We start from the raw sequence: 12443 nt of genomic DNA on the forward strand, positions 1-12443 counted from the left end.
ATTGACGCACTTCCGGTCGAACAAAAATAAGGGGATTCATGTAACACTTATGATTTAAGTTCAGAGGAACCTCTTTTTCATTGATCCGAGAGTTTTTATTGTTTTGGAATCAAGTAAGTTTTAAGCTCTCAAGGACAAAATTTATTTTCAAGATAGAGGATCTTGACTAGATTTTCCTTGGGGAAGGGATTTGAGTTGGAAACGCTTTGATGATTTTTCAATTATTTTAGTTGGTTTTTTCATTTGCGCCCTTCTTTTACTGTACTAAAAGAATCCGCGCGTTCCGGTGCTGTGTAGTTAATACACATACAAAAATGAGGGATTTTAAATATGAAAATTGGAACATCCAAAGACAAGTGCTTTGATCTATGTTTTATGTCAAAAATAATAAATTTTGAAATATAATCTTTGAAAACAAGAAAAAAAAACATTTGCTGACGCTCACAGCGAACGGAACACCCTTAACGGAGCTCCGAGAGCAACTGAAACTAATTGGCGTTTTGTAGTAGTAGTTAATAGTACAGGCCGGCCCACGATTTGCAGGAAATCGTTTCTCTCTCTCGTGAATAGCGTCGAGAGTGAGACGTAAAGTGTTTGAGAAAATCATATATTCCGTGCTCTTTTATTTCATCAGCTTTTGATTTCATTGGTGATTTCTCTTCAATTTCTGAAAAAATACTTTTTGCTCGCCCAATAAGTATTTATTATTCAATAATTAATTATTTTAATGACCCGACATTTATTATATTTAAATACATATAAAAGTTATTAGATGCAATATGTACTAGCTACACATCACATCACCAGAAAGGGATAGTGAATCAAATTTTGGTATATTATTTAATTTGTTATTATTGTTATGAACATATTATTCGTCCAAATTCCCAACTCAACACAGGACGTTGGTCGTACGAATTTGGGACTAACCGTTTTTCCCAATAAATGTCAATAAAATTAATAAATAAAGATTTTTTCAAAAAATCTAAAGTGCAAAGAGACGATGACATGAGCTTCATCTGTTGATGGTTTTCGTGTATCATTTTTACTGTACGCATTTGTGTTAGATAATGACGTCATTTAAGTAATTTGACAGTCAAATTATCAAGAAAAAATATGATTACACATAATTTAGAGTGAGGCGTGGGGCTGTCAGATAAGATGGTTGTATTTATAATAAAATTAACCTTTGTTTAGAGAAATATTATGTAAATGCCTTAGTGGCGTAAAATATCGTTTGAAAATCTCAAAATAACTGCAAATTTTCCAGCCTTATGTCAGAAACTGACGTGAAAAAGCAATTAAAAGATTATTTTGATTTATTTATATAAAAAACCCCGGTTTTAATTTATTTTGAGTGTCTCTCTAAGGTGTCGTTAACTGATAACATTCACAAATTTTCCGGGCTTAAAAAAATATTATGCCTCCTAAGTTATTTTAAAAACCGTAGGTAACATACTCGTATTTCCTAAATAGGGTATTTTTTATTTGTTCTTTGGATAGCATACGGTCGTTAAAATAAAAACAATAAGCGTGTATTAAAAATAATTAGACCAATCAAGTTATCATAAAGAAGTTACATACCTACTCATACAAATCAAGAATACATTTTATAAATTACGAGTTATGAGCTAAGAAAAAAGAAAAAGTAAAGATTTTTTCTACTTCTTACTTCTAAAGATGTATATTTCTTGACTATAGTTGTTATAGTATGTACAGGCACGTCTAATGAATACAGAGACAGGAGAATTATATCTGCACTAAATAAAAATGAAGCTGCTGTAATTACATATGGAAATGATATAAAAGAAGCCAAAATAAGACAGGGAGTCAGACAGGGATGCTCGCTGTCTCCAGTATTATTTAATGGATATATTCAGTGCGCGATCGATGAAATCTGGAAATCATAGAGAGGGTGTTAAAATACGCGGAAAAAAGGTAAACATGATAAGGTTTGCCTATGACATCGCCCTGATTGCTAAATGTGAAGAAGAACGCACTGAAGCTCTGACATACATGAATTTGAAGCAAAAATAACAATTAATTTGGGTTTTATGGCCGTCGAAAGCAAGCAATTTGTGTGTTTTGTGAAAAATGGAAGAAGTCGAGTATCGATTAGTGATTAAGTTACTTCACAAGAAAAAAAAACACATTGCAGAAATCAAAGCCAAACTGGATGCTGTTTATGGCGAGTTTGCACCGCCGCATCGCCAACAACGGTTAAATTCTGGAAAGCTATATTTGTTCGTGGTCGTAAGAGTGCTTTTGATGATGACCACCCAGGGCCCTCAAATATCACCTCTACACCAGAAATCGTACACAAAATCCATGATGTGATTGTGGCAAACTATCGAATCAAAATCCATGAGTTAGCAGAGGCTGCAAATATATCAGCTGAGCGTGTACACGCCATCATACACAAACATTTGGATATGACTTCTTTCTGTTTCTAAACCTAAAAAAATGTCTCAGAAGACGCCGTTTTGCAACGTACGATGTGACCACTAAAATTTCCCACTATTTTGAAGAGCTCTATCAAAATTACTTTTCAAAACAGATAACGAAGTTGGAAAGTTGTCTTTAAAAGTGTATTGCCTTAAAAGGGGACTATGTTGAAATATAAATGGAATTGAACATCAAACGTTTATTGACTTAAATCCTTTTACCAGAATGTATATAGAACCTATGTTTTATTTTTTTAATGGCGCGATTAAAAAAAAAAAGTTTGAAAATGGGAAAATCTTATAATTTTCTTACTTTTTATAAGACTATTCCAGTCATAAAAAGATGTACATACATTACAGGTGAAGAATATTGGAGTATTTTTGTGCTCTAAAATCTGAATAGAATTGCCTACCTAAAGATTCATATTGAATACATTTTGGGGGTGTATTTGAAATGGATTCAAATGAATAAAAAGCATGTTTTTAATACATATTATGAAGAAACGATACTAGCTCAACAATTGACTCCAACATAAAAACGACCCTTTATACTGAATTTCGAATCTCCAAGGAAAGTCTCAAAGGAATGTCCTAAGGCAATTTCTTAAAAAGGAGATTTATACCCAGCAGGTTTTAGTAGAGGATTAAATATTCTAAATTTTCTAACCTGAAAATTTCTGAAACAATGCTGGAACCGAAAAATAGATTAAAATATCTACTGGTCTAGTATTATATTTATTTTCACGAAATCATTTTAGATTAAAACGATGGGTGCAATATGCTAAGAAAATACAATTGACAAAATGGGAAAATACTAACGAAGCAATTCGCACGAAAAATAAAATTACATTTTCTAGATTGACACAATATATTTTTTTATAAAAGATTTACAGAAAAATATATGTGTCTGGGCGGATAAAGATTGCAGTTCTGTGTGTGCAATAGAACCAGAATCTTGGCCAAATGTTTTTGATTCGATCGCTGCTCTCAGATTAAAAATCCCAAAAAAATAAATCGAGCGAAGAAATGTCCGCCTTATAGTGCAGTGATTGACGCGTTCGCCTACCATGCTTGAGGTCCCGGGTTCAATTCCGGGGAAGGTCAACATAAAACATTGACAAAAAAGGTGGTCCTACGCTGCATTATTTTGTATTCCTGAACTGGCGCTTGAAGCGTAAGCTCGATCGGCAGTTCAGAGTACAGATATGCATGGAAGCGGTTCGTGGACACCGTATGCTCCGACCAAGGAGCGGACATGGAATGATGGAGTGATTATTTCGCCACCTTTTCATATTTAGTAATATTCAAGTACCTGGTTACTTAAATAATTATATTGGCGATACTATTAAATAAAAACCACTGAATAGTCATACTAGAACTGATGGCATCCCCTAGAGCTTTGTTTAATTAATCTCCCAGAGAATTTCCCGCCCCAACCGCCCACTAAACAAGATATAAATACAATTTGAGTTCATCTTTTAACCCCCTTTGTAGATCAATAGGGGTTATTTTTAATCTCTTTTTGTATACTGACATTTGAAAATAATTAAACAGCGTGTTGCTGACATGAAGTACCCTTGAAAAGTTACCTCAAAATGGCGTCTAAATGGTTATCTAAATGTAAAAGTAATATTGTTTTATTTTTGTTAATAACTGAACACTAACAATTTGCACGACGAAAACGGTTCAAGACTAGGAGTTTTGACATAAACGCCCGACAAACAGTCAGCAGCGGAAAAAATCTGAAAAATGTCGAGAATTCGGTGCCTTATAAAGTAGGCATGCTAAAGCTCTCAGGAGGTTTCATTTTAAATAAATTACAAAGTGTTTCATTCTAAATAAACTCTCAGGAGGCATCCGCAGTATTTGGCCATGTCAACCGTATTGCTTCCGCTTGAAGACAGGAAGTTGTCACCGGAGTTTTCTGCGTTTGGCTTTCCAAAAAATTATACAAACTCAAAATGCTGACAATTTTGTATATAACTAGGCAAAATGCTTTGAAAACATGCATATGTTTTATCAGATTGAAGTATTCTACTGACACTTCTTGGTGGAATTGCATTTTAATTATTATAAAAAATACTATATTTAGTTATATCCAACTTGTATTTTTAATTTTAACCGATGTATTGCGTCCTAATCTGTTGTAACGTGTATAGCTAAGATTAAAGATAATTGATTTTCTAAGAAGGTTAAAGAAATATTATCCAACGATAATTAGTAGAAGATTTATATAATATTTAATTAATACTTTAGTCTGAAAATCCAGAGTGGGTGTTTCCATTCATTTACAGGATTAGAACAAAGAGGAAAATACTGCTATAAGGAGAAAGGATAATTAATTAAGGAGATGGAAGCTGAAAGTGTAAAGCCCCGAAAACTGAAATACGAGGGTGTCAGAATTTTCAGTGCTTGTTGCTTGAATATATTAATAGATCCACAAAACCATGTAAGATAAAAATTCTGGCATAAAACTCTTCAGAGTTTAAGATAAAAAAAATAAATCTCAAGATTGAAATTTATTGCGACAGTGACAGAAACATTTTTGAGAAGGCAATGTGGAAGTTTAGGCAAAAAGGAGGGAGTTAAACCAACCTTGTCTACAAACATTTGGACAAACGAGTAGGGTGGGTGTTATAGTAATTGGACATGCTGCAGTAATTGAACATTCTAAATCTAATGGTAAAACATAAATTAATACAATGCGTTCATATTAATAAAAAACACAAAAAAGTGCCGTAATAAATTCTTACATAAAATGTAAATTTATATTACACGAACTCACTTTGAATTAATTTATTATAATACAATAAATTAGTTCAAAACAACCTTGTTTATAACAAAAGAAATATTGTTATAAAACCACATAGATAAAGTCCCAAAATATAATAAATCTATATACCAATTAAATTGAAATTATTTTGATTCAATCTACACTGGAAAAACTAAAATAAACTTTAATATTGGAGTAAAAAATACTTCCTTGCCTAAATAATAATGGTTTTTCTGAATTCGTAAACCATCCGAAATAAAATAATTCCTAATAGAAAATAATCAAAATTTTAATGAAGTCTGTTGCGTGCGATATTCGGTTATGTGGTCGAATTTGCGAAGATCAAAGATATAACGTAAACACACATTCTATAATCGTTCTAACTTATCAAGTAATTAAGAGTTAGCATTAGGATAATATACATCCGCATGTCAAGGAGTGGAAGAAGTAATAATAATACTACTTATTAATGATAAAAATGGTGACTTACGCAAGAATTCCGCTCATGTGGAAGATCTCAGCATTCAGATAGGCAAGGTACGCCATCACAAAGATGAAGATCGGCTCTATCACCCGCACTTGGTGAGTGAAACGAGTGACGAGGCCGGTAGCGAATCCCCACACCACTCCAATAATAGTGCCGCCGAGGGCTACCACCAGAAAGGACCCGAGGCCCGCCAGGACATCGGTGTAAAGGATGTTCGAAGGTCCCATCTCCGTGTAGGCCTCGAACATGTGGTACAAGACGACGGTCACAGCGTCGTTGAGCAAGGACTCCCCGAACACCACGATGTAAAGGATTTCGTTGACGTGGATCTCTTCGAAGACAGCTAGCACCGCTACTGGGTCTACCGCGGAAATCAGGGCTGAGAAGAGAAACATGTCCAAGATGGGGGCTTCGCGACCGAAGAGTCCAGATATGCCACAGGCCCAAAGGGAAGTACCTGAAAGAAAAGAGAAATATTATTAGAATCATTGGTCGACAGCGCCCGCCCTTTTCCGAAATAGTTTTTATTAAATATTGTATTCATATATGTTTTAAATCCATTAGGATTATATAAATGTCGCCACCAAATAGTTAAATCAGTCACTCGAATGGGTGACTAGGCGGTTGCAATTGCATTGAAGGCATTACATTGAATGGCTAACGGACGCTTAGCCATAATGTTAAAAGCAACGTTTAACAAAATAACTTTTTTTTATTTTTATATGGGAGTTGCTATATTATTTACCTTGCTTATAATATACAAGGTTTATATATAAAAAGGTGGATTTCTCTGCAATTAAATTTCTTAAAACTTATCTAAACTGTTAGGATCAGGAGGAATATACATATGTGGACCAATCAGGAACTTCTCAGCATTTGCTCATATGGAGAGGAAACCACTTAAAACTCTTCAGGAGAAGCCGGCCTATTGGCAGTAGTCAACAGGCCTTCCGTTCCACTAGAGGAGTGAGAACAAAATGACTGAATGAAGCTTTGTCTTTTTAATTTAAAAACGACGCGACACTAATAATTTATTTATTTTCAAACTTATTTTGTTACGCGAAGCTAGGTTAGGTAAGGACAGGTTGAGTTAAATGTAATAATAACAAAAAATAGTTTTTATATCTAACTTAATCTCTAGCTAAAGTACTTAACTTAACCTAATCTATCCTAACCTAACCCAGCGGCTTTTGGTTAGGCCGTTGCCAACGGGCTAGCTTTCAACCAGCTAACACGTTGAACATTGAGCTATCTTAATTTAACTAAAGAACGGCTTTGCCATTCAATTGAATGCCGGAATTTATTGAAAAGCATAACCGCCTAATTGAGTGGCTGATTTAACCATTTGGCGGCGACAAAAACATGTAATAAGGTCAAGTCATATTATTTCTAGTTTAGTCATAATAGCCATTATGATTTTTTAATACAGATTTTAAATTGTCTTAGCCTTTTTTGAACTACATAGTCAGATAGGTTTATTAAACTGTTCTGAATTGGTTTCAAAAGAGAGGAAAAACATTTTTGAGAAGGTATTATGTAAGTCTAAGCATTCACATGGTTACGATCAGTCGTTGGCTATTTTAAGTGACTTAACATATTGTAACCTTCACCCTTTTGCCTACGTTTGAACATCCACATTTCTTCGATTCTTCCATCTGTTGATGTAAATAAAGTTAAAGAGCTGAAACCTTTATTACTGCGAAGAGATTCATCTCATTCAATTATTTTTATTACTAGGCGACGCCTAAAAATAATTTTCCATTTTTTTTGTGACTCATCACAAACTCAAGACTGACCCTTAGAGTTTATGCCTACATAGACACTTTTGACAGTGTTTCAAGAAACGGAGACTATTTGCGTGGAAACATGATTTTTAAAGCAAAAACTCGAAGAAAAAAAGAATGAAAATGGCCTCTCGATGACTGTCAACAGGCTGGTTTTCTCTTCCCTAGAGCAAATGCTAGAGAAGTTCCTGATTTACCCACAGTAAAATATGCCTCTTAACCCCCCACTTTAAGATAAGATAGAAGCTTATTAAAAGCAGAAAAAATCCACTTTAATGAATTATTAACTTTGTATATAATAAGCAAGGTAAATAATAAATGCAACTCCCATATAAAAAACCGCAAAAGCTCATTTGAAACTTTCTTTTTTTCAGCTGGCTACTTTTTAAACAATGCATATGTTAATTTTCTTTCAACTGTCTTCTTAGTTTGAATAATCTTTTTGTATTTCTCGGTCACCACTCGAGAACACTCTTTGTCCATCTATCATCAGACATTCGAGCGATATGGTCTGCCCATTTCCACTTCAACCAACCAATCGTTTCAACCACAGATAAGTATTGATTACACAATAAATTTTGTCACAACACTATGACGCAATTACCAAGAGAGATGAATGACTGTATATTAAATTACAATATGTATTTTATGGACGTCACAGATTCCATACAATTATTTTACTGAAGAGGCACGTTTTACTGCTATGTGTTATACAAGCTCTCTAGACCAACGTGATCCTTTAAACAAAACGAAAATCTTTTGTTTATTCTAAACAAAAGTTTCTTGTCACAATACAGTAAGTCAATGGAAAAAAAACAAGCAAATTTGATAAATAATGTTTGACGTAAAAATGTTGTAAAAAATAATTAAAAAGTATGAACCATTATTTGAATATTACATTGTGATTTTTCATCTCATCTAATGAGGTAGTTCGGCCCTACGGGAAATTGGATACAAACAATGTTTTCTTAATGACGGCGGTAAAAAATAGAGCATTTACTTGTATGCTAAGTTTCTTGAAAATATATGAAAAAAAAAGTATTTTATTAAAAACAAACTACTTTGAATGACGTTACTAAATCATGTTAATCAACGGATGTTTATTTTATTTTATTAAGTAATTCAACAAAGATACATACTAGAAAACATACAATTTGAAAGCATTCGTCGATACAATTTTACATGCATATATATCTTCAATTATAGAATTACACAAAATAGATTTATACATTAAGTTGTAACGCATATTTTTTAATATTTTTTTTATACAGGATACAATGCAATAAAAAATTAGTTGTAAGTGTGTACTTATTGAATAAGATTTATTAATAACAAGATAATTGTGAAAGATACAGACAGAATTGACCGAGAAGAAGCGGAAGACAACTTGAAACGTCACACGCGGATTAATTTCATGAAAACAAAATTTCAAAAAATCATAGCGCTAATAACACGATACATAAAAAAATGGCTCAGTTTAATAGTATGTTAACAAATGTTTTTTTTGTAAAAACCACTGAACTTACTCGTAACTTTCTCAAAGATAATTTCTTTAGAATTGATTAAAACTTTCGAGCATTTGATCCGCATTCTCACGGAACCCAGATGAATTATTTTTTGATTTTAGCCTGTTTTTATGGTAAAAAATTGTTTCAATTTATGTAAAGTCCATAATAAAGATTCAAGTTATTCCTTAGAAAACACACGAAATAATTAAAGAGCATATATTTAATTTTCCAAAATTTAATTTGAGATACGAAAATTCTAAATTAATGTTTCAAATTTTATCAGCATCCAGAATTACACTCGTTAGGCCATGACTGGTAAATAATTATATTTTAACTTTGATGTTTTGGGGTAAATGAGGAAACACGGAAAAACTCCGAGGTTTGAATTTGAAAGGTTTTTGAGTAATCGAAAACTGTAGCTAATTTTTCGAATGGGTCATTAAACTTTTAAGTAAATAATACAACAATTTCAGCACGTGTATCGTAATATCCGCCGTTGTTTTTGTTTGCATTTTATTATATACGCACAAAATCGTACGCATATTGTGCGTAACTAAATCATATAAATTCTCACATATATATTTAGTCAGTACGCATGTTTAAAGTAATGTTACTAGCGAACTATGCATCTGAAGCATGCGGTGGCACTGTATGAATTATTTATTTACTTTATTCATTCAAATATATACATATTACAAAAAAATATAACAATAACGTATCCCAAACTATATGATGCCAAGGGCCCTGTGTTGAGTTGGGATACAACATAATGGAAAGTGGAAGCACGTACATAATTAAATAATAGCAAAAATAAAAATGTATGGGTTGTCTTTGTCTATCATGCTCAAGTCACGGTTTCATTACATTTCGTATTTTATACAGGTTGGCTGGAGAAGTGACGTCCAAAGGTGCCTCATATTGAGGGGTATCCAAATCACCCCCATGTATGTTTCACGATTTTGCGTAGTTTTCGAGTTATCATTTTTAAATGGGTTTTTGAAAATTTCAACTGGATCGGTTATTATTTTTATTTTTTTAATTTGTGGAAGGTTTCTTAGGTATTTTTTTTTAACTGATTTTTTATAAATTGTACTTTCATGCATAAAGTAATCAGCTTTGTAACATCAATGAAAGCCACAAAAGTTTTAACCTTAAGTGGAGAATTTATGTTCGTGCGAGTCAGACTTGAATTTTCGACTTCATTAGTTTCTGAGTAACTTTGAAAACTGCACTAAACTCTAAGCTTTCGTAATCATGCACAATAGTAGGACGTATGAGCTATTATTTGCTGAAAGCAGCCTTTAAAGATACTGATTTGGGAAAATCCTCAGTAGTTCTCAACTTGAGTTTACTGCTACTCGTGTCATCATTTTATCTTTAACAGTTATTTTTTGTTAGTTTACACACTTTCTATCATAATTATCCTTAGGGACTTTCCACCTCAATATCTTTGAAGGGTTAATTCAGCGAATAATAGCCAATTAAGTGTTATTTTTTTGTATAATTACAAAAGCTTAGAATCTAGCGCAGTTTTAAAAGTTACTTGGCAAGTATTGAATTGCTATTTGAAATTTGAAATTGAAAGTTCAAGTTTGACTCGCTCGAACGTAAATTTTCCATTTTAGGACAAATTTTTTGTACCTTTATTATGTTACAAAGCTGATTACTTTATGCGCGCAAGTACAATTTATAAAAAAAACGAGTTACAAAAAAAATCCTGAAAAAACCCCCCATATACTAGAAACCCCATTTAAAAAAACATGACTCGAAAACTACGTAAAATCGTGAAACATAACATGGGGATGATTCGGATACTCCTCAATACGAGGCACCTACATTTTACCTTTGGACGTCCCTTCTCCGGCCATCTTGTATACAAATTGAGCTCAAGCTTGGGTAAAACAAATATACACGTGACGGTTAGTGCATGTGAGTTAGATATATTTCGGTGAGAGTATAAAATAAAATATAATATTATTATGAATTCCTTATTCCTTGTTTTTTTTTGGCAGTGCACTGCACTTATTACATGTTATTTATTTATTTATTATTTTAATTAACGACCGTACGCAATTTGTAAAAAATTAAATTTAAATACAAATTTATATTATATAAAGAAAACATAGTTAATTGTTATGGCTAAACTCAGTAAAAGGTAATGTTTAGTAAAAAAAGAATAAACGATTTATAGTAAAAGAGTAAAGTCTAAAAGAAAAGCAGTAAAAAAGATATGCATTTTAGGTTTGTAAATCTTACATAAGCACACATTATTAGACACAAAAATTCAGCAAAAATAAAAATAAATAGACATTTGTTTGAGTATATTATACAAACAGATTGAATCTCCGATTCATCGGTTATTGTTGCAAAGTCAGTAGTACTTACTTCCTATGTACAACCGAATGAGCATGAACCCATCTAGGTAGCAAGTATAACTGCTTGTATATATAATGTTTCAGGGGTTTAAAACTAATTATTTTATTTATTCTATCTTAAATTTAAAGAAAATACATATTAAAAATCAAATAAAAATGTTGCACATAAAGACTAAAAACAAATAGAAATATTTTATATAAACCACCACACATATATACATACACATACACATACACATACATACATAAAAATATATTCATACATCGGCATATGCCCTGCAAATACCAGGACCTCCATATTCTTTAATTATTCTTTCATCTCGGCCGATATATTTGTTTTTTTTAATAATGCACTGAAACTCAAACATCCTATATTTACAACAGACGAATTGAGTTGTGTGCAAATCGCGTAATATCACGATTTTCTATTTCCGACGCCTTATTCACATTTCCGTAATAAAAAATACAGAAATACTTCACACAATCGGAAACTCGAGAGTTGTATTGACGTTTGCATTGACAATTGGAAAGGCAGCGTGTCAAAGGGATATCCCATTGCATACAAACTCGAGATTGGTAATCAGGAATTCAAAGTTATGAACTTATTAATCGAGAAAACAAATATCATACATAAATAGTATAAGAGATGATAAAAACAAACAAACGTATAAACCAAAACACCGTTTCTCAATTGAATATAATAACATTCATGTAAATAATTATTAAAATTTTATTACAGCTTGCCCACCACATAGCGCACACCGCATTTGAGGACTTAAGTCTCCTTGGCGGTGCAGGGAAAAATAGCTAGTTGCCGAACGAGAGCTACCCGAACCGGAACTTCATTTTACAAGGTTTCATCTTTTTTGAAAGTCCTACATCATTATCTTGGTATGTCAATGGTCAGTGCAAGATAGGTGCCAAGAATGTTTACGCCGTTCGTTCGTTCACCACGCGTTCAGACTTCCCGTGACTTTTTAGACCTCTGCTGAGACAATAAGGGTGTGTCTTAGATCTTTTTTAAAAATTTTTATATAGGTTTGGACCCCTATAAGTAGCCTTACGTGTCGTATAC

At 32.7% G+C, this 12443-nt stretch overlaps 1 protein-coding gene across 2 annotated transcripts in view; it reads right to left on the reverse strand.

The window, feature by feature from the left end:
- The window catches only part of Nhe2 (Na[+]/H[+] hydrogen exchanger 2), a 144229-nt gene that overhangs the window by 65622 nt on the left and 66164 nt on the right, over positions 1 to 12443 (reverse strand). For both annotated transcript variants that reach the window (XM_088235780.1, XM_088235779.1), the window contains exon 5: positions 5705 to 6158. In XM_088235780.1, the coding sequence (XP_088091906.1) occupies positions 5705 to 6158 (454 nt within the window). The remainder of the gene's footprint in view (positions 1 to 5704; positions 6159 to 12443) is intronic.

The sequence above is a fragment of the Micrasema longulum genome, unplaced genomic scaffold (genome assembly GCF_059751315.1).
Source record: "Micrasema longulum isolate JH-2025_06_02 unplaced genomic scaffold, ASM5975131v1 h1tg001436l, whole genome shotgun sequence".
NCBI lineage: Eukaryota > Metazoa > Arthropoda > Insecta > Trichoptera > Brachycentridae > Micrasema > Micrasema longulum.